This window comes from Monodelphis domestica, chromosome 3 (genome assembly GCF_027887165.1).
Source record: "Monodelphis domestica isolate mMonDom1 chromosome 3, mMonDom1.pri, whole genome shotgun sequence".
Taxonomy (NCBI): Eukaryota; Metazoa; Chordata; class Mammalia; order Didelphimorphia; family Didelphidae; genus Monodelphis; species Monodelphis domestica.
In genome coordinates, this window is record NC_077229.1 from 259468388 (window position 1) to 259494475 (window position 26088).

Consider the following 26088-nt stretch of genomic DNA (forward strand, 5'->3'; position numbering starts at 1 on the left):
CTCTTTATCTTTCACACACACCCCCTTCCCAACCATTTCTACCTTGGAAACCTCTCTTGATTGTCTCCTCCCCACTACCCTATTAAAGGCCCTAATTACCTTATGCTTCGACTATTGTGTAATTAGTAGTAATACTAGGGGTCTCCCTACTTCAAGTCTTTCCCTACCAATTCATGACCCTTTTCAATAAGCTCCAGAGGCTCCTTATATCCTCATGGTTCAAATAAAAAATCCTTTGTTTGGCTTTTAAAACACTCCAAATCTGGCCCTTTTCTACCTTTCCATTTTTCTTACACCTTACCACCCCCTCTACCAAAATACTCTGTGATCCAGTGACACTGGCCTCCTTGCTATTCCTTGCAAAACTCCATTTCCCAACTATGCATTTTCACCAACTTCCCAAAGCCTAGAATTTTCTCCCTTCTTATTACTGCCTCTTCTGACTTTCCTGGCTTCCTTCAGGCCTCCTTAGTGTCTTACTTATTCTCTTCAATTTCTCTTTCATGTATCTTATTTGTACATAATTTTGTGTTATCTACTCTATTAGACCATGAACTCCTCAAAAGTAAGGACTGTTTTTTCCCTCTTTCTTTGTACCCTCTACTTGCTTGGCACATAAAAGGTACTAATAATGCCTGTTCGTTTCATTTAACTTGAGAATAGCAATTTATATTACTTTAACCCAATTCTATCTTAGGATAGGTGGCAGTCTGAGATCCTTCCCTTGTACCTAGCTTCAATATTGAAGTTCATAAAATCATAGATTTAGTCTTGAGAGATCATTTAGTCAACTCTATCATTCTATATATGGGAAAAGTTAAGGCACAGACAGATAAAATTACTTGCCCAATGTAACACAGGTAGAGGCTGGATTTAACTTAAAATCTAAGACTCTCTCCAAACTGCTGGCAGTCTACCTTGGTTTTGCAACATTTCTGAACTTTGTGGAGTTTAGTCCAGTAATCCAAGTGAAACACTACTTCTCTAAATTAGGCAGGTCTAGAAACCCAGGGCCATAAACAAATTCCTGGTTACAGTTTCAAGTATACCATTTACACCAAGAAAGCTGACTTGATTGTGATAAATACCACAGGCCTTAACTTTAATTATTGAGCTATTCCTTTTGAATATGTTATTTGCATATGGATTTTTCTGGTTTTGTTGAATCTAGTCATTCCAAAGATTGTGAACGTTTAGGACTTATTTTTGTTCCTTCCTGGATGTAATGGAAAGAAATAAAAGACCGAAGTGAGTCAGAAAATTTATGCTCTGAAAGTCCTACTCTGCCACTGAATGATAGTCACTTCATCTGTAAAAACAAGGAAGCTAAACCAGATAATCTCTATTGATCCTACTTCTAACATCCCAAGATTTCTAAAAACTAAAATTTTCATTGGTTTGTCTCACAACAGCATAAAGAAAACTACATCATTCTATTTTTTAATCCATGCTATGCCACTTAAGTAATTTCCAGTTTTTACAGCTTCCTATTTTGCCCATTAAGACCAGTTTTTATTCCTGGGACAAAGCTAATAGAATCTCTCAGCCTTAGAGAGAAGAAATGCAAAATGGGAGCAGTGTTGGGGATAGAGTATCTTTCCGAATTCCAGCCCAGGGAAGGATATAAAGAACTGCAAAAAGAGGGTTCATTCTCTCATAAGTTTGGCAGTAGTTGTATGAACAGTGTGCACTATTATGGCTATGGTCAGATTATCATTCTCTCATAAGTTTAGCAGCAATGTTTTTTGCTACATCTGAATATTACATAAATTTAGACTTCAACTTTCCAATGACCCTGATATACATTGAGAGAGCATAGTTTAAATAACACTATTTCAGTACTGTTATTTTTCCCAAACCTTTATTATAATAGTGAAAAGGATCTATTAAATATATTTTTAGAGAGAAGAGGGACTGATATCTCCTTACAAACCAAACAAACCATTAAAACCAGGCCAAGATCAATCTCTCTTTTTCTAGGAGGTCATCATGACATGAAGCTTTGAAAGGGGCTGGAAAAACAGAAAAGAGAGAGGAAAAAAAAAACCATGTTTACATTTATTTGCCTATAAAGATTTTTTTAAGTACTCACAAAAGAATTTAAGAAAGGAACTAGTAACAAAAAGAGAAATCTGAGATTTATAATGACTGATTTTTTTTTAAGACCTGGATTAATGATAATAAATTGGTTGAAATGAATTTGGTCAAATATGATTCCTCTTGTTCTTGGGTAGGTATATTTACAGATTAAATCATTATTTATCATTAAAAATACCAACTGACAAGTCTGCCTTTTTATATACTTTCAGCTTCAGGAATGACCATTTCAGAGACAAAAAAAGGTTTACTTGCCGGCACAAGAGTTTATATAAATGGGTCAGCGTCAAGGTATGTCAGGCTTCTTTTTTCTCATTGATTTAGGATGATCTGCCCAATGACATTAAGTTCCTGTAGATGAGTGAAATGCATCAATTTATAAAGCACTGGGGCAGTTAACATAATTGCTCCCTATTAAGTGGAAAAGGCTTTCTGCTTAGAAATGTTAGCTTCAGTAGTCGGTTAGTGTTTAGCTAGAACTTTTCACAAAAAATTAACTTGTATCATCAACTATTTTACAGATGTCAGTGGCACAGCAGAATAAGAATTTAGACCCTGTACTGTGCTCTGAACACTAGACAACACACAGCCTCTCTCACATCACACAGAATACATTGTAAGTGAAACTGAGGGAAGGGGAAAGAGAACAATGACTGCTATTCTTTGTCTAAATATTCCTTTAAAAAAAATCCCAGCAAAGTAACATCATTTTGAGTACTTTATTAACTACCATGCATGGTTTGGAAAGGAGAGATGGGATAGATTGAACTTATACTTTAGTTGCTCTTTAAATGGATCCCCTCAACAAAATGGTCAAGAAAACTCGTTATAGAATATGTGGCTAAGAAGATTGCACTGAATGTATAGGTAGAAATCATTAAAATTCTTTAATAAAATAAAAACAAAATACTTGCTTGACCTTCATAGAATTAAAAACCAGCTAAAACTTCTATACCTAAGTTTTCTAAATAATCCCATCTTCTTTGCTTTTTCTTCCCACCCCATACCCCAGTGACATGCATAATTTTGTCAGGTGCATCAATTCAATTAATATAAGGCAGGGACTGAAGACTTACTTTGGGGTATATTTAGTACTAGTCTGCTGAAAGACAGTTTGTCAAACTAGATAAAGTGTTTCTCCATCCTGATGGATTTTGTAATTCCTGTTTCTGCGTGTCATTTTGAGGGAGAGTGTTGCTGGAAGTAGACATTAGAACATATCGTGTAAAGAGAAGAAATGAGGTAGGAAAATTTGGCCTTTTAAAAAATTTTATGTTTTAAAGAACTGAGCACACATTTCTTAACACCTAAATTCATAATTTTTTTTCCTATGTGGCTAAGTACAGGTCTTTATTCTTTTCAGATAAATATGCTTACATATACAGCCTATGTGAGGGTAGTGCTTACAAGTAAAGCCCAAGAAAAGGAATTTCTTTAAAAGTATAGAAAACGTAAAAACAAAGTTATAAATTTCGGAAGCCTGACTGCCCAAAACAATTCCTAAATGGCAGATCTTAAAACTTGGCTAACTCTTAAAATACAACTTAAGAAATGCACTTCACAAGCAATTAAAGTTACATTCTTTTCTCCCAAACCAAACTCCTAATAGTACAAAGTAATACAAACTAGATAGATCAAATTTTGTTCTTTATTTTCAGCAAAATTAGACCTTTACAATTTGTAACATATTACAATACAAATTAAGGATTTAAGTGTAGTGGAAGTGTGGAAAATGTGAATATTCTTATCTGTATGCTGGTTGTTTTCCTCTAGTAGAAAGTAAGCTCTGCAAGCGTGCTTTGGTTTTTTGTCTTTGTATCCCCAATACCTAGCACAGTTAACTAATTTAGTAAGTGCTTGTTAAATTGAATTGAAAAAGCTAGTGGAGCTTTCAGGACACAAGAATACTATGGGGCAGTCATTTAACTTCTGCCTAAAGGATTAGTAGGAGATCAACCAGATTTAAAAAAAAGCTTAAAGTTAAAGCTTATTACTAGGAAAAAAAAACAAGTTAAAGCTTATAACAATCCCAAGGAAAAATGTATAGATCTATATGTAGGTATCTCTATATATCTGTTTAACATTTCCAATATTTAATACTGTTTAATAGTTTGAAAGCAAATATGTAAGGAGTTAATGTATGTATAGGTGTATACACACACTATACTAAAACTTGACATGCCCTGTATATTGTATATATTGTACTAAAACTTCAAACATCCTATATATTATTTATATATATGATAATTTATATTTTGTACATAACATACAGGATATTACAAGTCTGCAGTTTTAAGTTATTAAGGTTAAAACTGCACTTGTATATATTCTTTTCTATATACCATTTATATATGTACTTTTAGTAGAGCATAAGCTCCATGAGGGCAAGACTATTTCTTTTATCAATGTACTTTGCTGTAATCTTCACAGGCTGCCCAGCACATAGTAGGCAGCTAATATTTGCTGAAGGAATTGGGCGTCTATAGCCATGACTTGTCACCAGAATTATGTTGTCTCCTTTGCCCTAAAGTTCAAATGTACTAAATGAGGGTGGAACTGCAAAGCTACCAACCCTCCATGAGCTCTCCCTATAATGTACTTACTGTACTGCCATTTCCATGCCAATCAGAGAAGGAAGGGCCTGCGTAGGCCCAATCACACGCAATGTCGGGAAGAATACCCGAGAAGAAGAGGGGATATAGAGGGAGGAAGGCTGTGAGAGAGGTAAAGCCAGTGACCAAATAATGGAGGGCGGGGGGCGGGGGGGTGAGGTGGGGAAGGGAGGGGGAGAGTAGCCGCGCTGGACAGAGAGCCACGCCTGAAGCCCAGGCCTGCAGCACACGCAGGGGATCACAGGCCGGTGGGCTGTATGCCTCTTTCCTGGAGCTAGCGCTAAGCCCCGGCGCGACTCCGGGCGTGCGTGTGTGGGAGCACGCGCGCGGGCGCGCGCCGGGGGAAGGGGGTGGGGGCACAGCGGGGGCGCGCTTAGTGAGTCTATCCGGGAGTCGCACGGAGAGGGAGGAAAAGGAGGGGGGAGTTAGGAGTGAGTCTAATCGTCGTGCGCGCGCGCGCAGAGAGAAGTGACGAGGGACGGAGTGAACGCGCAGTAGCGCCCAGTAGTGCCCCCTCCTCTCGCGCGTTCTCGCGGCCTCCCAGCCTTTGGGGCGTTGTCAACCGAGCTCCCTCGCCACCTCAGCGGACACCCGCTCAACCCAAAGCCTAGGCTTCCGCCCCGCTTCTCCTCTTGCCCCACCCCCACTTCACCCTCGCGCTATCCCGTCCCGTCCGGTCTGGAGCTCGCACACTGGCTCTCGCGCGCCGGCCCCTAGCAACCCTTCCCCCTCCCACAACCACCTCCTCCAGTTTCTCCGCCCGCGCGCGCGCGTCCACCGGTTCCCTGGCTCGCGCCGCTTCAATGTAGTCCCGGATCCCCGGGAGACGGAGGAGGAGGGGGCGACCGCAAGATGGCGGGTACGTGGACCCCTGTTCTTCCTGGCCACTGGCTCCGCCGGCCTCTCGCCCCATTAGCCGGGCGGGCCGTAGGGGACTACCCCTTTGGAAAGGGGACGGGGCGGGAGAAAAGGGGGCCGGGCTGAGGCGAGCCTTGAGTGGAAGGCGCGCAGTTGGGGGGGGTAAGGGAGAGGGTAGTAGTGGGGGGGGAGGGGAGAGGAGGCGTCTGCCCCCCCTCCCCACGGGGGGCGCTGACCTTGTCCCTTTCTTCTCTTCCTTTCCCCTCCCCCCATCCCCCACCTTCCTCCTCACAGATCTTTCACTGCTTCAGGAGGACCTGCAGGAGGAAATAGAAGGATGTGAGTATTGCTTCGCTTCTCGGCCCAAACTAGAGTCTTTTGCTATACCATCACCCCGCCGCCCCCCTTCCCCTTCGTGTGCTCCCTTCGCCCCCCGAGGCCCGGGACCAGGAGTTCCCTTGGCCTCAGTCCGAGCCACTCGAGATGGAGTGGGGGGACCTGCCTAAGGAGCCTGGGATGGTCGAGGCCTGGAAGGAAGATCTAAAAACTTGGACCGGGCTCTGATCTTGTCGGGGAGGAGAAAGGTAGTTGACCGTTTGTATCTGGGGTGTGAGGTTGTTACGGGAAGGAGTCTTAGAGGTGGGGGGGAACTGGGGGGGTGGGTACTCTTATCTATCGAACTGTCTCTACCTCTGCCAGGAAAAGGTCGTTTTTAAATCCCAGATTGTATTTTTTGGGGTAGGACACTACTGTCGGCTTTCTGGGCCCACCACCCCAGCTCCTCTTGGGTGGGGGAGAATTGAAATGCTAGTTTTGCCAGACTAGAGCAAATGTGCGGTTTTCAGTAGTGGTCGATGGTGTTTTGAGTTAATTTATTGTTTTAGCGCCCCCTCCTCCATCTCTTCCTAACTAGTAAGGGAACAGAACTACCGGAGATGTCTTTTCTTACAGTTATTTCAGAAAAATAGGTGTGAGTATTCTTGTAGGGAAACTGAGCAGGAAGTTGTTTTGAGTTTTCTTGGTTCGAGTTCATCTTATAGAGATCAAAAATCCTCTTCGCTAGATCGTATTTTTGGAGGTTTTTTTTTTTGGTTTTTCCCTTTTTGTCCTCTAGAAGAAAAGATTGGGAAGTACTTAAAAAGTTGACTTGGGAAAGGTTGAAAATGATTATGAGAGTGGTGGTGATGTGTTCAGAAAGTGTTTTCTTTGAATGCAAATGGAAAAAAAAATTGCCCTAAAGTCTTTGAACACTGGAACTTTTTAAAAGATAGACACATTTAAGGTTTCAAGGGCAGTTTGCTTACTTTTATCCATCTTAGGTGACTTAAGACTATTCAACTTTACTGTATAGGCATGTTAAAGAATTTCAGTTTTGTTTTGGGGGGACGTTTTAATTTATTTTGAAGTCCTTGAATTTATCTTCGTCTTATGTGTTTAGGGAAATAAAGAGAATAGGATAAGAAAATTAATTAGTAGAAGTGACAGTATTGCAGCAAAAGTTCGTCTCAAAGCATATTACAATTAGCTTTTAAGCAACTCTTTTTATTAAAACTCATGGAGAAAAATTGGCTAATCCAAGAACTATTTCTTTGCTATTAGAATGGATTTTATAGCCTGGTTCCCTTGGCAGACTTAGTTTCATGACTGGTTTACATTGAGCTAATGTTAAAATTAGCTTACATTACTTGAACTTGCACCAACTGAACACAAGGCAGATTATTATACTTAATAAAATATCCAGTTGAAACTGACAGTGACTGTAAGTGACCCACAACATATTCAGTAATCCAGAGTTAACAGCATACTAATTAATGACACTTCTCAATTGTTTTTTCCTTTCTCAAATTAAACTTGCCTTAAGTTTCCCCGTATGTGTTTTATGCAATAGAAATGTTTTATTCAACAGATCATGTTTTACTTAATAGACATATTCCTGAAAAGGGTATGAATTCACATTTCAGATTTAATCACTTTATTCAACAAACATTTCCCTTTCAGAAACTATGATCACACCTTAAAATTTTAAATTAAGAATTAAGCATAAAAGGTTCGCATAAAGGAAGTTAACAGTAATCACTTTCTAAATAAAAATCTTTTAAATTATATTCAATGGAAAAGACTGCCTCTACTTTTTCATCTTAGTTCTCATATGTCTGTCCTAATAACTTAAAAATGTCAATTGAGATTATTTTAAATTAATGCAAGTAGCAGATTGATGGCTTATGAAATTTTTTTTTTTTTGAGGAAGATCTGGAAACAGGGAATAGACCGATGTGAAGCAGGCTGGTATAACAGAAAAAGTACTGGGTCTGGAGTCAGACCACATACTTTGGTGACCTTGAACAATCCCCATGATATATTACATCTATCAACATTTGGGGGATTTTGTTGTTGTTTTTGTTGTTCTTTAAAAACCCTTAACCTTCTGTCTTAGAATCAATACTATGAATTGGTTGTAAGGGCTAGGCAATGAGAGTAAAGTGACTTGCCCAGGGTCACACAGCTAGGAAGTATCTGAGACCAGATTTAAATCTAGGACCTCCCATCTCTAGGCCTTATTCTCAATCCACTGAGCTACCCAGCTGCCCCCCGTCAGCTTATTGTTAGATGTTAAGGGATTCATCAATTTTCAGGTTTGGTAAGTTTCTTTAAAGGCTTCTTCCATAACATAGAAACATCTTAAATTTTTCTGATACATGTAATAAAAGTTTAGAATGACTACAAAGCTGCCTGACATCACAGTAAACTCAGTAAATATTTGTTTATTCTGTTCAGGTGACTGGAACTTTTGCTTGACTTCTATTATTATGTGTAAAGAGGACTTAGGGTATAGCTTCATTCAGTGACCATTTTAAAATCCGGAGGCATAATATATATGATTTATTGGGGGGAAGGAAGGAAAGTAAGAAAAGATATGAGGCTGGTATATCAGGGCCAAGAGATTAAGATTTTCAAGTTTCTACTAAATTTTTGTCCTATTTTCTACACATTTCTGACTCTTACCTTTTGAGAAGATTGGTGAGTATCCAAGCAACTTTCTCATAAATTTATCACTCCTGTATTGAAAACCAAACTAGATGAATGGTTACATCTATTGAGCTGCTTGATCCAATAGAATAAAAGAGTAAAGTTACTTTTTTATTTGCAAAAGTGGGAGGCTATGGCTGTGGAATATTGCGTATACTTTTAGAAAGATTGATACATTGAATGGATTTAATAAATTATTTTGTCTTCATTTTTTAATCTTTGTTTCAAGAGTTAGGTTGAGAGGGGAGAAGGGAGGGATTAAAAAAATACAATCTGGAGTGGATGAGGAGAGCCTCCAGGTGAGTTCACATTGTTGCTCCTACAGAGTAGCAATGTCTAATCATAGGCTTCTCAGATTATAAAAAAGGAATGAACATGAACTACCGATACATTTATATAGTATTAGGGTAAAACTGCAAAAAAAAAATACTAAACACCACAATGAGATTTCTAGACACCATGATGACTTGGTGCCTAGGATTTATAGAACTCTGGCCTAAAGTTAATTGCCTCTTCAGTCTTTTTTTGTATAGCAAACAGCACTAGATAGAGGACAGACCTATATTAAGCCTTTTCGGTATACTTTTGTGTGCCTGGATTTTCTTCTAGAACCAAGTCAAATTCACTTTTTGAGTATCAAGATTCTTTTACCTACCTCTTTAAAAGGTGGGGAGAGAATAAAAGACTCTCTGTGGGGCAGTGCCTGGCACATTGTAGGTGCTTAATAACTTTATTGATTGAGTTAGGAAAAACTAATGATCTGTCCTTAAACATGGATCTTTTGTTGATTTTTGCCTTTTAATGTACTACTTTGTGAAGAGTATAATATACACTTAGAGTATATTATACACTTAAAATGACTTGGTACTACACTGACTGACTGACTTTAGGATTAAAGAGGATATCCTATGGTAAAATGCATTTTCCACTCTTAAAAGGATATTTTAGATAGGAATTTCAAATATGGTCGAGCCTGGTAAATTATGTCAATTAACAGGAATCACTTTAGAATTGTCCCAAAAGTACAGTTTTATATGGTGTTGTATCCAGATTTTTAGATATACTTTTGACATTTGGGTTATCATAAAACAGATTTTTAACTTTAATATTGGATAAAACTTAAATACCATTTGCATAGAATATAATCAGCTTTCCAGGTTAGACACATATTTATACTTAATAACTGAAGATTTGAGGATTAGTACAGTCCAGTAAGGATTAATAATGTATTTTGAAATTTCTGCTTGTCATAGACCTTTGATGGAAGGACAGTATTTTAGGAAAGAATTATATTAAGCCTTATTTACTTTGGCCCCTTTTTTATTGGTAAGGAAACCAAAGCCCAGAGAAATTAAATGACTTGCCTCAAATCATAAAAACTTATTCACAAAGTCTAAACAAATCTCATTTTGGACAGAAGTAGAACTTTTTTTTTTAATCTACCTTAGGGTACATCTTTACCAATGCTGAAAATCTCCTCACCTTAGTAGGTGGGTCTGTGTGAGTTATTTCTATACTTCTAAGTAGAACTCTCATCTCATTATGGATACTTCCCCTAGACATTCAGATGCCTTCTTAGCTATTGTCATCCTATAAATCCTTCATGGGTAGGAGTATTGTCTGGGGAGAGGGAACAGTCCATCTACCATCCTGGAAACTTTAGAAACATCACTTGATACTTTGGATTTCATTGGAAGTTTCTGTCAGTTATATTTTGATCTTTTGGCCTTCTCATATTAGAGTCATATGTAGTCTGTTGACATCCTGTATACTGCTTCTCATCAATTTTTATGTAAATAGGTTTGTGTGATATAATTTGTTTTGAGTTACTCTTACTGCCTTTTGGATGACTCATAACTTTAATTCTTTAGACTCCTGTGCCATAACTTGAATTGCTTAAAGAAAAATTCATCATTTGGTCCTTACTTTTTGATGATAATTCTTTTGCTAAGCTGCTTCTTTAGCCATTCCCTTATTGTTGAAGCCTTTCCTATTTGATATAGAACCGTGGAGTGTATAGGATGTTCAGGGAGGACTAGCAACTCTGGTGTGAGGGCTTGCTAAAGCACTTTTCAGGGCTGCTCATTCACCTTTGGTGTCTACTTTTCAGTCAACTATCACGTATGGCTTCCAGGAGCTGTAGTGTGCACAGGGGCCACAACCCCGTAAAACCATCTGAGTAGTTAATTAGCGATGAGTCTACACAAAGTGTGTCCCCTCAAGACATGGGTGGATGAGAACAATTTGTTCCAAAGGCCATAAAGGCAGCTGAAGCCCACACTGTGGCTTAGAACTTGGTCATACATCCAAGAAGATTATTCATTGCAACCTGGGGCATCACCAGTCCCAACTTTTGTCTTTGCTACTGAATTTTAAGGTCTGAGAGAACACAAGGCTGATGATAACTTTGTGCAACTCTGTCTTTCTTAAATCCAATTCACATGCAAGTCAAGACCCTGTGATGTCATTGATTGTTTACCAAAAAGGACAAGCAAGGAGTACCTGCAAAGGTTAATACTACATTGGCAAGGCTTTTGAGAACTCAGTCCCCACCACAGCCACAGCAGGTTAAAGTAACATAGGAATACTTTAGTGGAAGATGTATATATGTGTGTGTTTGTGTATGTATATATATAGTATGTCTACATATATTGGTAAAGATCTACATATTCATATAAATATCCTTTGAAAATATCAGAATTGGACTTGAAGAGATGCTTATTTAAGAAAATGTAAGATTCAGTCCAAGGTTAATTGGAAGTGATTGGTTAATGCTTTTCTATGAAGTATTACCTTTTTTTCCTGTAGCTGATCCCAAGTACTAATGCTACTAATTTTTTGGAGTGTGCAAGATTGTAGAACCTTTCCATATTGTTTTTCACATTCAAAAGTGATGAAAAAGATTCAAATACCTGCTTTTCCAACAGTGGTCCCTTTGGTTGCCTTAGGTAGTATTGAGATTTTGTGGAATGTTTAAAAAATAATTCTTCCCATCTAACTATCTTAAAACAAAGATTGCAATTTATGAACAGGTTCTTTTAAATGTAAAAGTTGCAAATAAGCCCTTAATTTGAGAGTGATTGAGTCTTAGTTATTTTAACCTCTGCCCTTGAGAGCCTATATTCTATGTGATTGTCAGCTAGGGACTTAGTAAACTTATGGTTCATCAGATTTGTTAGCCTCCCCCACCCCCCAACTGCCCTCTCTAATGTAGCTTTCTTGAGAAGACCTATCCTGCTTTTTGTTTTTTTACAGATGGGAAAGATATTATAGGTTGATAGGTATATTATAAAGTTTGTCCATGTATGCATAGAGTATCATATTCAGTAACACAATTAATTCTTTTTTATGAAATCAAAATAGACCATAGCAAAAAAACATATACCTAAAACTATTTTCTAAGTCATACAACAAAATAGAGATGGCTAGATTTGAATAACAAAAATATAGTCAGTCCCCATATTCAAGGGTGATATTTTCCAAGATGGGAACCATGGATGGCTGAAACCTCAGATATAAGCCAATACTTGCTTACACCCCACCTAACCCCAATCTATAGGTGTGCTCAAGCTCATTAAGTTCCTGCCCTGAGGCTCAGCACCCTGCAACATTCCCCATCTCAAAAAAAAAAAAACACAAACACAAAAAAAGCGAAAGTGGAAACAGAATCAGGGCCCCTGCCACAAGCAGACTTCAGGTGCATTAGGTTGACCATGAACAGCAGAAAGCAAAACCTCAGGTAGGCCCTTCTACCACTTTTATTTTCCCACTCTATTTGACTGTAAAAAATTGGGCAACATTGCCACGTTTTGTTTTGTCTCCAACCTCTGCTCTGTCATCTTTTGTCCATTGTTCTGGTGCTGTCTTCAGTCATTTTTCCTAACAAAACATAAAAATGAATATCAGTTAAATTGTAGTCAATCAGTAAATGTAACTGGTATCAGATACACAGCAGGGGGAAAGTATGGTAGTTCCAGTGTTTGTGGTGAAAAGTTTGTTACAGTAATCTCTAGTGAGCTGCATTTTTCTGTTCTTTTATTTTTATCCTTTAACCCTTGTGATGGCTTTGTATAGTTGGATCTCTTGCCATGCTTACTTTAAACCAGTTTTGTCCTCTGTTCTTTTCTGTCTGCTTTATAAGATATTACTACTCATAATAGTTCGTTATCCTTCATAAGCTTTTACAAATGAGTTTGTATTCTAATCTAGTGTTTTGCCTTTAAAGTTTTAAGTTTAATGTTGACTAGGCAGGTAAGTGGCATAGGAAAACCTGAGTTCAAAACCAGCCTTAGATTCTAAGTATGACCTGTGTAGGTCTCTAACTTCTGTTTGCCTTAGTTTGTTCCATTATAAAATTGGGATAATAATAGCACCTACTTCAAAAGATTAAGAAGTAAGAATCAATGAGATATTTGTAAAATTCTTAGCTCAGTTCTTGGTATATTATAGGTACTTTATAAATGCTAGCTGTTATTGTTATTATGACACTACAGTGCTCTTTTGGTGGTCTTGTAGCAGTAGATTTGCAGTGCAAATGTTGTCATTGGAAGTATCATTTCTCATCTTCATTTCCTTTTTTTAATTGTTCACATAGTTTAGAATTGGGTGGTTTTAGTTATATGCCATATCTTTTTCTTCAGCATTCTTTGTTTTTACTTATTCTGATCTCTTTCCTGACAAGTCAGTAGTCTGACTGTACTAGACAGCTGATTCAGGGATAACTCTCACATCTGTAACAAGTCTTTTCCTGTCTTAAAACATATCCTATTTCATTTTTGTGATGTTATTTGGTGCTTGCAAGGACTAGCCCCTACTAATGCTCTTCTCAAAGGAAGTGTTCGTGAGACAAAGTCCTGAGGCTTCTGTGTAGTCTACAATCTCTGACTTAATTTCTTTTTCCCAAATGAAGCTTCCCCATCTATTTCTGACTGTCATGCTTGTCATCTTTGCCTTGAACTCTCCTTGATTATCAGGATATGAATTGATTTAACCACAAAGGTTTTACTTAGGTTCTAAATAGAGTTCATTTTTTTCTTTATTCTTAGCAACCAGTAATAGAGCATAAACTATAATTTTTCCACCAGGATCTTTTTAAATGACCAGATATTCCATGAAATATTTGTTGTTGCCTTTGAATGTACAATCAGATCAACTCCTTAATTCCTTTCTTTGCCAGTCCAAAGAACAACTGTGTCTGGTTTAGCAATTCTTAACTGTAGATGTCCCTAAGTTTTGTTCCTGGACATTCTTCCCTTCTCCCTCTATACTTTTTTACTTGGTGATCTCATCAGCTTCCATGTATTTCAATACTGATGATGCTCTCCCTATTTAAAATAGTATTTTTAAGGGGCAGCTAGGTGGCTAAGTGGATTAAGAGCTGGGCTGAGACAGGAGGTCCTGGGTTCAACTATGGTCTCAGACACTTCCTAGCTGCATGACCCTGGGCCAGGGTCTCTGAGGCTAGATTTGAAGATGAGTCTAACTAACCCCAGGAAGTGGCACTATACCCACTATATAGTGGTACTATATCCACTGTACTACTTAGTTATTACCCCATCACTATTGAGGGCAACACCATCTTCTTAATCCATCAGTCCAGTAACCTTAGAGTCACCCTGGATTCTTCATTATCTCAACTCTTCCATAACTAAGCTGTTGCCAAGACCTGTCAAATTCATCTTTGTCACCTCTCAAATATGCCTGCTTCTCTTTTCTGACATTGTCACTTCTCTAGTACTAGCCCTCATCACCTTAATCTTGGATTATTACAGTAGTTTGCAGATAGGTCTGCCTGCCTTAAGTGTTGCCCTATTTCAGTCCATTCTTCATTCAGCCACTAAAATGATTTTCCTAAAATGCAGGCCTGCTCATGTCACCCTTCACCCTCCCTTGCTACTTCCACCCCCCTCAACAAATTCCAATGGTTTCCTATTGCCTTCAGTAGCAAATATAAAATGCTCCACTTGGTATTCAGAGACCTTCACAACCTAACCCCCTACCTTTACAGTCTTTTTAAACCTTACCCTGTGGTACTCTTGCATTCAGTGGCATTGGTCTCCTTGCTCTTCTAGAGACCAGACACTTCATCTCTCAGCTCCAGCTATTTTGTCTGGCCGTCCTCCATGTCTACAACACTCTTCTTCATCTGCTATGACTACTCCTGGGCTCCCCTTAAGTCTTAATTAAAATCTCATCTTCTACAGGATGCCTTCATTAACCCCAACTGTTTTTCTTCCTTTAATTATTTCCTATTTCGCCTGTTCAGCTTGCTTTGATATATTTGCATGTTTTCTTCATTAGTTTGTAAGCTTCTCTTAAAGGCAAAGACTGTCTTTTGCCTTTTGTATACCCAGTATAACTTAGGACAGTACCTGACAGATAGTAAGTAACTTCATAAATGTTTGATTGATTATTCTTGCTGAATATCTACTTGTTGGTTGTAAGATTAAAAATTAATATCCACTACTTGAAGTATTATATTTTTATAAGATTTATTAATAATAACTTGAAGTAGAGGAAAATAGATAAAGCCTGAGTAAGAGCAAGTTTACCCAGCTGAGCAATGGCTGAAGACTGGGGGAAGGGAAAAAAGGTGAGATTACAGCAAACTTTTATCCATAGAATGTAAGGGCACAACATGGAGACAAAAAAGTAAAGGGATTCTGGGAGATGAAGTCCAAGGATACAAAATTCTATTTATACATGGTCAAGGATCTCATATTTAGAATATCAATATTCATGGTTTATAAATTGTTTCAAAACTGATTCTTAGTATCCTCTTCCCTTTCTAACCCATCTGACACTTTACTAAAAAAGTAGAAGGGAACTGTACATGGTGGGGTACTATTTTGAATTTTTATTTGTTTCATGGGTAGTCATGATCAAAAAGTTGTTCAGTAGAGACCAGCTTACTTACTGTTGATGAACCCTTGTGTATTTAGCTGGGTATATGGGTCCTTGGAAACTAAATTCAGTCCTTAGGACATTGATCCAAATGTTTCAGCCTAGTAGAATGATCCAGGGCCTAATGGATAGAGAGTCAGGACTAGATATGAGAGGTCCTAGGTTCAAATTTGACCTCAGACACTTCATAGCTATGTGCTATGAACTGAGCAAGTCGCTTAACCCCATTGCCTAGTTCTTACTGCTAAGAAAAGAAAGATGTTGAGAGTAATTTTGAAAAGGATTTCAGTTGGATTTTGCTATATTATAGAAATGCTGACAATTTTTGTAGGTTTATTTTTTTATCCTGATATTTTAATCACACTGTTAATCACCATAGATTTTTGCCAATTCTTTGGCAATTTTTCTTCTTTTTTTTCCTTTGGCAGTTTTTAAGTAGACTTTCCATGTTGTCTGCAAATAGGGATATATTATGAATGTTCTTTTAATTTCATGTGTTAGTAATATCATTCCTATTTTGATTTATGCCTTGTGCATTCTTATTCTCATGTGCAATACATTGAATAATATAGATCCTGGAAAAAAAAAACTAGAAAATGTTTCTTTTCCAAAAATTTGCTTGGGGGAGGGAACAGGAAAGAGTATTTTATTAAATCTTTTGTCTTACATCTAATTAAGCCTTAATGGTATTGGTGCAGCTTTAGGTGGTGGTGTAGTGGATAGTGGAAAGCCTGGAGTCAAGAAGACCTAAGTACAAATCTAGCCTTAGATATGACTGAAAAACATCTTTTTTATCTGATATTTTTGAAGATAAAATTGTCTTTTCTGAAGCCTTAGTCTCAGGAATATGCTGGGAAATGTGGAAAATGTTTAACAATCAGCCTTCTTTTAAAAATGCCCAAATTTCATTTGCATTAACATTTTCTCCCATCATTTTCTTAAGCTCAATAATCAACAAAACAAATTGTTCTGATTTTCAGCATTTGCTGATTTTTATGGTATAAGTACTTAAAATTTAACAGTCCAGCTGATTTTAGCTTGCCTCCCACACAGCCTTGCTTATTTCTATAATTTAGTATTTCCATGGAAGCCCATTTCTCTCAAGTGGTGTATTTTTTCTATATTCAGACTCATTTTTGTCAGTTGGGCCAAAATGATAACTGGTGTGGCCTCATCCCTTGTTTGCATAGTAGTTATAGAAATGGGGGGACAAATTAGCAGAGATTGTAAGAAATGGAAACAATAATGTTCAAAGTAGTGAGACCCAGTTAAAATTGTGGAATTATCAATAGAGCATATGTTAGATTATTCAGGATGATTATCTTCTTTCCATTCCCTCAGGAGAAAATTACTTATAGCAGTGATGGGGAACCTGTGGCATGTGTGCCAAAAAGGTCATGCAGAGCCCTCCCTGTGGGAACTCCTTCAGTCTCCTACCAGAGTTCATTACTCTAGAAGGCCAGAGGGACTGGGATAGAACTGTTCCCCTCCCCCTCTCCATGTGCCTGAGGGCATTCCTCACTTCCCTCACCCCTTTGCCCAGCAGCCCAATGGGAGCACTTCTTCCCTCCCCTGTCTGGGGTAAGGCTCTGTTGGGAGGGGCTCACAGGGCAGCCTGTTGAATCTGGTGTGAAAGGTGATTCCCTTGGTGAGGTAGGAGGGTAGCGTAGCTCACTGTATGGCACCTAGCTAGAGGAGAGCAGAACACTCTGGCCCCCTCTCATCACTTGCCTCTGCTCAGTGGCCCAATGGGAGCACTTTTCTCTCCTGGGGTGGGGGACAGCACTTTTATCTCCAAAAGGTTTGCCATTACTGTCTTATAGTCTATACTTTGGGGTAAAATATTGAGAAGGCGGAACCCTAGGTTCCTTGTGCAGGCTGAAATTAAGGGGTTCTCAAGATTTGCTTTTAGTCAGTCTCCCACCTTCCCAGAAGGTGGGAGACTGACTAAAAGCAAAATATTGTAGGGGAGGAAAAGAATGAAGAAGGAGAAAGGTCAGGATTAATGGAGGCAGTCAAAATGGAGAATACACAGATGGCAATCATAACTGGGATGAACTGACCCATAAAATGGAAGAGGATAGCAGAATGGATTAAAAACCAGAATCCTACTATATGTTGTTTACCAGAAAAACACTTGAGGCAAGTAGACATAGGCAGGGTCTGGAGCAGAATCTATTGGGCTGCAACTGAGACAAAGAAGTAGCAATCATGATCTCAAACAAAGCTAAAGTAAAAATAGATTTGAATAAAAGAGATAAGGAAGGTAATTACATCTTGATAAATGACAGTATAATCATGAATATCAGAACTCAACATATATGCACTAAATGATATAGCATCCCTATTTTTAAAGGAGAAACTAAAGGAGCTAAAAGAGGAAATAGACAGTAAAACCATACTAGTGGGGGAACCTCAACCTTCCCATATCAGAACTAGACAAATTGAACCAAAAAATGTAAATAAGAAAGAAGTGAGGGAAGTGAATGAAATGTTAGAAAATTAGAGTTGATAGATATCTAGAGAAAACTGAATAAGGATAAAAAGGAATATACCTTCTTTTCAGCAGTACATGGTACATATACAAAGATTAACCATGTACTAGAACATGAAAACATCACAAACAAATGCAGAAAAGCAAAATAATAAATGCAACTTTTCAGATTATAATATGCTAAAATAATTAATAGGGTAAGACTGTTCAAATTCTATGATAATAAATAATATTTTTAAAACCCTAAAGTTAAGAAAAGAAAAATAAATTTCATCTTTAAATCTCAAGCAGTAACATTTCTTTATCAAGCAATATTCATTAGAACAAAATTATAGGATAGTAAAAGCAATTTTGAGAAAACTTTATAACACATTATAGCATATTTGTCCTGCTATTATTTTTCCCCACCAGGCAGCTATCAACATTTTGCTGACTTATGAAAGCAAAACAAGACTATTTGTCTCAACTTTTTAATTACTATTAAAATTATGCTGTCAACAATATTTTTGTTGTCTGATTGATCAAACTTGGCAATAAGGTGTTTTTCCCTCTTCATTGAAAAAATATTTAATCACTGTAAAATTCACACACACCAATATGTGGGGATAGCAATAGCACCTACCTTCCAGGTGGTTGTAATGATCAAGTGGAATCATATCTGTAAAAAGCCTGGCACATAATAGGCACTTAAATGCTTATTATTTCTTTCATTTGATTGTAACCTCCTTAGGAACAAGGACTCCAGGCCACTTTTGAACTACATTCTAAAAGGATAAGATAGGATTTCAGTGAGCATGGAGGATGATGTGAGCAAAAGCATACACACATATAAGTAATGTAGTTTGGCTGGGGCTCTGGGCACATGGAAAGGGATCCAATTCAGGTTAGCACCTTTTCTGTATAAAGTACTATGCTAGATTATGGGGGACATGCAATGATTAAATATGTTAACAATCTCTGCTCTCATGGAGCTTGAAATCTAGACAGAGCCTTTGTTCTCTATATTTTTATTTCTCTGCTTTGAAGCCATAAAATTATCTGTCAGATTTCATGCCCCAAATCACTAAGGTCCAGAATTGGAGAGTGGGAATAATGTCAATTGGCAGTGGCTGGTAAAAGACTCTTTTGTTATTTTTACTTCCCTTAAAAAAAGGACATTATTAATAAAATCATTAAATACCACTATAAATGCATTTACTATTATAATAATCACATATCCTTGGTTAGGTCATTAGTTCACTGATTTGGGTGTTCTAGTCTTATTTTCCCTTTCAAAGCATTCAAACATGGCTTGGTTTTAAATAATTAATATTATTCACATAGTTAATATAACAAAAAATAGGAGTAAGCTTGATAGGTTCCCACTATTGACTTAACCACATTTGAATTTAAGAGAAGTTATGTGGAACTGAACACTGGTTGCCTAATTAGGTAATATGAGTTCCATTAATATTTGGGAGGAATTTCCTTACTCTAAAAGTTCATCATTAGTGATATGTCCTTAAATGATCTTATTTAAAAATCATCTTGAGTTTCACTTTTGTTCAATTCTACAAGATTTATTGGTTAGACTATCAGGAGTCTATGCTATGTGATAGCTTACATTACCTAGCAATTTATGATTACAAAATATTTTGAATGTATTATATTTGATCATCACAACAACTCTGTGAGGCAGATAGTCTAAGTACTATTTAATGGATGAAGAGATTGATGATCAACACATTTGTCTAGTCACTCAGCTAGGAAGTGACCAAAGTAAAACTTAAGGCCAAATTTTTTTTACCCTAAATTCAGGACTCATTATTCCACTTCTTCCTCTTATTTATTGTCCATATTACCAGTAAAAATAGCACATGACTTTACCAAAAATAAGAGATGATGTGCCTCTTTCACCACTAAAAATGGCCTGCCTTTATATTTAAGGCATTAGCACATGGATTACAAGTTTTCCATATAATGTGCCCATCAGAATTTTTTAAGTCATGAGAAATAGTTCACAGCAGGATGAAATAACAATTTTGAAAACAGCCTTTTGGCTGATACGTACTGTGTGTTGGCTGACACGCACTGCATTTTTTTACTACTCCAACTTGCAGTATTATTTTTTAAATCTATGCTAGCACTACAGTATTTTGACAAAATTGATAGCAGACTATAAATTGTAGCCACAAAGGTCTGGTTTTAAAAATACTACCTCTAATACGTAACTAGTTGCATGATCCTGGACAAATCAATTAACTTCTCTGAACTTCAGTTTTCTTATTTTATAAGATGAGAAATTTGAGAAGCCTTCAAAGGTTCTCTTCCACCTCTACATCTAGTATTCCTAGAATTCTAGTGATTTTTAGGCTTGGTTTTGTTGATGTAGCAGTTGTTTTAGAATTAGAATGGATCCAAATATGTGACAGGCATACTTTGAATGCTTGTTTTATATAGAGGCATATAAGAAATTAAAAAGTCCAGAAAGAAGGATAATTTCGGTTTGGAATGAATTTAGTTTATAATCCTTTTACAATCCATTTATATATAAAATGCCCACTTTAAAAATAGATTTACCGGGTTTTCATACAAATTGGATTTTTTTGTATTATGACAGTCTGGATTATTTATATATGGTAGACTTTTTTTAATGATGACCATCAGTTGATAAAAGCATAATACTGGATCAAGAATAGTCCATGTCTTCAAATTTCTTAGTAGCAGTGGGGAAGAGGGAAGATGGAAAAGCCTAGAAAACTGAGGTACTGTGAAGTTTCACAATTGGGAGGATTCTGATCTTTGAGGAATACTGCTTTCCTGCTCTTGCATTTAAGGGGATTGAGTGAACTCTTATTGTTATTTCATTTATTATAGCATATAATTTGCAAACCAAAAGATCCCAACTTTTTGAATTGTGGTATCTAGAGAATTTTCTAAGCAATGCTAGGGAGAAGAGAATGCTCTCTTCTTTGTGGAGATAAGAATAAGGAGTCTCTTTACCTTTAAAGAAAGCTGACTAGAATTTTACAATTTGATTTAATTAGAAACCCCGATTCTTCATCAAACATTGTTCTAGTTGTGGGAGGTGGGGAGGAGATAAGGGGAACTCCCCATAAGTGATTGGGACAAAGGTATATATTAATATCCTTTTCTTATATCTTGAATTATTCAGTAATTTGAGATAAAGAAAAATATACTTTGTAGTGCTACTTAGTGAGTTTTCCTCTGTTGGTTCAAATAAGGAGCTTTTTTATGTTCCAAAAATGTCTTCATTAATTGAAGGATCTCCAAAGTAGAATTTTTTCTTTTGTTCTTTAACTATTTCTCATTTGTGGAGGAAAATAAAAGTTTAGCAAGCTTTGTAGTATAATGTTTTATTCTCTTTATTTATAAAGCCATAAGTATATAGTATCCAGAAACCTTAGCTTTGCTGCTGCTTCCAAAGTTGAACATTTTCTATTGGCATGAGAAAGAAGTCAAGGATAAATTCCCCATTTAACCAAATCAACTCGTAGTTTCTTGATTTTTCTTAAGTATTTTTTTGAGGCTTTTCAGTGTTGACTACCCTGGAAAAAGAAGAGATGATTTTACTGGAGCTTGTCTCGCATTGGCAAAGGGCAAGTTTTAGTTTTAAAGTGTTGTGATTATAAGGAATATTTCTGATGTCTCTGATAGTTGGTGTGGATGACTACAGCTCAGAGTCTGATGTGATTATTATACCTTCAGCCCTGGATTTCGTCTCACAAGATGAAATGTTGACGCCATTGGGAAGATTAGACAAGTATGCTGCAAGTGAGAACGTATTTAACAGGTAGGTCTTAATGTCCTTCCTTAAAGTGAGTGAATGGAAAATTAATTTGAAAACTTAAGGTTCGTTATTTTAATAGGAAAACAACCTAATTTGTTTATTATCAGAATTTGACTGCTTTAGTTTACTATTTAAATACTTAATTTTAGGCTTCTGTATTTTATATAATTGCTCTAAATGTTTTAAAAATTTGAATAATTTATATTAAAGTTTTTTGTCATTGTTAGTTTGGTAAGACTTGAAAGTCCTTGGTCTTTTTAGATACTTTATGTGAAGAATTATATCAGAGATTCTTAACCTTTTTTTGTTGTAGACTCCTTTGGCAGTCTAGTGAACTCTCTATATGGACTCTCAATAATTTTTATAAATTCATAAAATAATATACATAAGATTATAAAGGAGACCTACTAAATTGAAATAGAAATGTAATTTTTTTCCCAATTCAAGTTCATTGACCTCCTAAAATAGATCCTTAGACTTCTTAGGAGTCTATAGACTCAAAGATAAGCTGTGCTTTATATAAATTAATTTCTGATACATATACCTTCCCTCTAATATTTGCTTAAGTACTTAGGCTAACTCTCTTTAGTAGCAAGTAATTTTTATATAGGTAATTCTCAATTATAGGCTTTAGGAACTACTTTGCAGATTATCTCAGCATTTGGGAGTTGGAATGGACTTCAATGGCCAGTCTAGTTCAACCTGTACCTGAGAGGAATTCCCACTTTAATATATCAGACAAGTGGTCATCCAGTCCAGCCTCTGCTTAAAGACCTCAGTGAATTTAGGCCAGTTTCTTCTCTCCTTATTTCATCCTCTCAAGGCATTCAGATTTCCTCTATATTTGCCTTAACCAAACAAAATTGGGACTTGCTGCAAAAATAATAAAATCTATTCCAAAATGAAGTATAAATTACCTTTCTCTTTTGTTTTCTCATTTCCTATATCCCTGCTTCATTCCATTAATGCTGACAGTTTTCTGGAGTTGAAATTAATGAAGTTTCGCATGTTACTCTTGTGGGGGGAAATTTTGAATCAGTAAGCTAGGTAAAATTATATAGTTATAATAGGCAAATTTGAAATTGGTTAAATGAGTGGTCACTAATGGATTGCTATCATTTGTAATGGGGAGGAGTCTAGTGGAGTGCCTTAGGGCTTTCTCCTGTCTTATACCATTTAACATCTATAGATGGCATGTTTATTATCATGTTTGTAGGTGACAAAAAATAGAAATAGCCCACACATTAGATGATAGTGTCACAATTCAAAAATATCTCAAAAGACTGAAATATTAGGCCAAAGCAAATAAAATGAAATTGAATAATTACAAGTGTAAAGACTTACTGGGTTAAAAAAAATACAACCATGTAAGTATATGATGAGATAGGCAGAACTTTTCCCTTGAAAGATCCAAGTTCAACATCAGTCAGTGGTATGATATGGAGTCCAAAGAAGCAAGTGTCATTTAGGCTGCATTAAGAAAAGCACAGTGTCCAGAATGAAGTCAGTGATAGCTCCTTTCCTCTGCTCTATGCCCTCATCAGACCAAAGATCTCATTTTAAAGACTCTTGTTTTATAAAAGACATTGATAAATGAGAGAGAATGACAAGGGCCTTAAAATATCATGCTTTTAGTAGGGATATTAAGGGAAATGGGTCAGTTTAGCTTGGTGAAGATAAGACATTGGAGGAACATAATAATTTTCTTCACATTTCTGAAGGGCTACCACATAGAAATGGAATTATTAGACTTGTTACTCTTGGTTCCAGAAGGCAGAATTAGTAGCAATGGATGGAAGTGGCAAAGATGCAAATTGAGTTTTGTTAGAAAAAACTTCCTACCAACTCATTCTCTAAAGGATAACAGTAGAGCATTCACTTAGATGTGTAACTCCTTCCATACAATTAAATTTAAAAATGAATAGTTTTAATAGACAAGTTAGTGTTTATTTAACATTTATTATAAAATTAACCTTAGTATTTAACATTTGTATCAGAAAGTAAATGCTTAAGAAGCATTAGAAAATGAGGTCACATCTTTCTTTAAAATGATCTGCTTCGTAGAGACGGGAGGTCCTAGGTTCAAATCTGGCTTCAGCCACTTCCTAGCTGTGTGACCCTGGGCAAGTCACTTGACCCCCGTTGCCTAGCCCTTACCACTCTTCTGCCTTGGAGCCAATACACAGTATTGACTCCAAGACGGAAGGTAAGGGTTTAAAAAAAAAATGATCTGCTTCTTAGACAACTTAAATGTAGTCAGCTATTTTTTTTATCAGTATACTTTCTGCAATATTGTGCAAATTTTGTTTTGTTTTTTATGCCTAGACAAATGGTGGCCCGAAGCTTGCTTGACACTTTGAAGGAAGTCAGCGATGATGAAAGAGATTGTATTGCTGTATTGGAAAGAGTCAGCAGATTAGCTGACGATTCAGGTATCTGATGTTGCAAAATATATGTTCATATAGAGAAAGCAAAATCTTTTCATGATTTCAATATTTTCAGTCCTTTTTTTGAATTCATTTGATTTCTGGATAGTTGTTAAAGCTTCATGTCTATAAAAAAAGAGTTGCATTTATTTTAAAACCTAACACAAAAAATTAAATCCAGCCCTGATGAAACTCCTCTTAATTATTTGAATATGAATACCTTCTATTATAATGTACTTTGGATTAATTTTTGGAAATGCCTTATCAAAATGAATCAATTATAAACAGCTAATTAAGTTAATGGATAGAGTACCAGGCCTGAAGTTGGGAAGGACTAGGTTCAAATATTGCCTCAGACACTTCCTAGCTGTGTGATCCTGGACAAGTCACTTAACCCCAATAGCCTAGCCCTTTCCACTCTTCTTAGAATTGATACTAAGAAGGTATGGATTTTATTTATTTATTCTAAACCTTTACCTTCTGTCTTAGAACTATTAGTATATATTCGTTCCAAGGCAGAAAAGCAGTAAGGTCCTAGGGTCATATTGAGTAGGAAGTGTCAGGCCAGATTTGGACCCAGGACTACTCATCTCTAGACCTGACTCTTAATCCACTAGGCCATGTAGATATCCCCAGAAGGTAAGGTTTTTGTACATAAGCACTTTATTTTGCATTTTTCCATAAAATTACCCAAATTTTGCTTATTCAGTAGAGAGGTGGATATTTTGTAAAAGATGAATGCATTTTGGTTTTATTTTAATTAAGTCTTAAGCAGATTTGATGGGAGGCAAGGTTTAGGCAAAGGTAGGAAGGGTATGAAAAGTCCTTAGCAGTATAGAGAACAGCGAAGTGGCACAGTAGAGTGCTGACCCTGGTGTCAGGAAATCTCTTTTCCCTAAGTTCAAATCCAGCCTCGGACATTTAATAGCTGTTTGACCCTGGTCAAGTCCCTTAACCCTGTTTGCCTCAGTTTCTTCATCTGTCGAATGATCTGGAAAAGAAAATGGCAAACCATTCTATTATCTTTGCCCAAAAAACCTCAAAAGTGGTCATGAAAAATTGGACATAACTGAAACTAATGAACAACAACAGTAAACTACATACTTCCCCCATATTCAAATGTTTACAGTGCAAAAAAAATCCAAGGAGCATTTTTCATTTTTAAACATAAATACTTGTTTTACAGGAGAATGTTCTTCTCAGTTTCTGATGCAGAATTTCCCCTATGTGGTTTTATCTACTTTGGATTTACCTTGTATATACTTTGTTGTATACATGTTGTCTTCAGTAAAATATAAGTTTCTTGAGAGAAGAACTTTTTTCACTTGACATAGTGTCTGGAATGTAGTAATGACTTAGTAAATTTTTTTTGCATGGTTGACTATGGTCATTTATCCTGTACTTCCCTTGCCTGATCATAAATCCTCATTCTGACTGGGTTCTTCTCTTTCATCTTCCTTGACTTCCATATTCTAGAAGCCATTTTTACTTCATCTTTCTTGAGTCACTCCCTGCTTTTTCCTGAGTTCTGGTTCCACAAGTATGATGATTGTCACTGTCTATCTACAGTCTCACAGCCTCAGAGATTTTTTGTTGCTGTAAAGCCTTCATTCAGTATTCGGCATACCTACAGTTGTAGTCCTGAGGGTACGTGAAGAATGGTCCCAAACCATTTGGGTCGAGAATAATTAATAATCTTAGTTATTGAAGAATTAGCCAAAAACTAGAAAACTGGAAATCATCAACAAAAAGATGATGGAACCCATGGTAGCCAATAGCATCACACCAAGTTAGAGAATATAGAAAGAGGGGGAAGAGAACCAGGACTCTGGTCAGAGTGTTGAGTGTTGGGGTAGTGTTGGACAATGCAGCAAAGGTGAA

At 36.8% G+C, this 26088-nt stretch overlaps 2 protein-coding genes across 9 annotated transcripts in view; one reads left to right on the forward strand and one right to left on the reverse strand.

Annotated features, from left to right (window-relative positions):
* The window catches only part of RAB31 (RAB31, member RAS oncogene family), a 261556-nt gene extending 256774 nt beyond the window's left edge, over positions 1–4782 (reverse strand). Inside the window, exon 1 of the mRNA XM_007487716.3 lies at positions 4701–4782. The gene's annotated coding sequence lies outside the window, so the exon portion shown is untranslated. The remainder of the gene's footprint in view (positions 1–4700) is intronic.
* Positions 1–26088, forward strand: part of PPP4R1 (protein phosphatase 4 regulatory subunit 1) — a 111613-nt gene that overhangs the window by 24974 nt on the left and 60551 nt on the right. For 3 of the 8 annotated variants that reach the window (XR_008917667.1, XM_016431689.2, XM_016431687.2), the window contains exons 2-5: positions 2310–2388; positions 5862–5906; positions 21649–21784; positions 24107–24213. Coding sequence is in view for 7 of the 8 variants with exons in the window: in XM_016431689.2 (XP_016287175.1) it covers positions 2373–2388; positions 5862–5906; positions 21649–21784; positions 24107–24213 (304 nt within the window). In the remaining variant the exon portion in view is untranslated. Of the gene's footprint in view, positions 1–2309; positions 2389–4905; positions 5569–5861; positions 5907–21648; positions 21785–24106; positions 24214–26088 lie in introns of those variants that run through there. The other 5 variants (XM_007487717.3, XM_056823650.1, XM_007487718.3 and 2 more) reach the window with 3 other exon arrangements.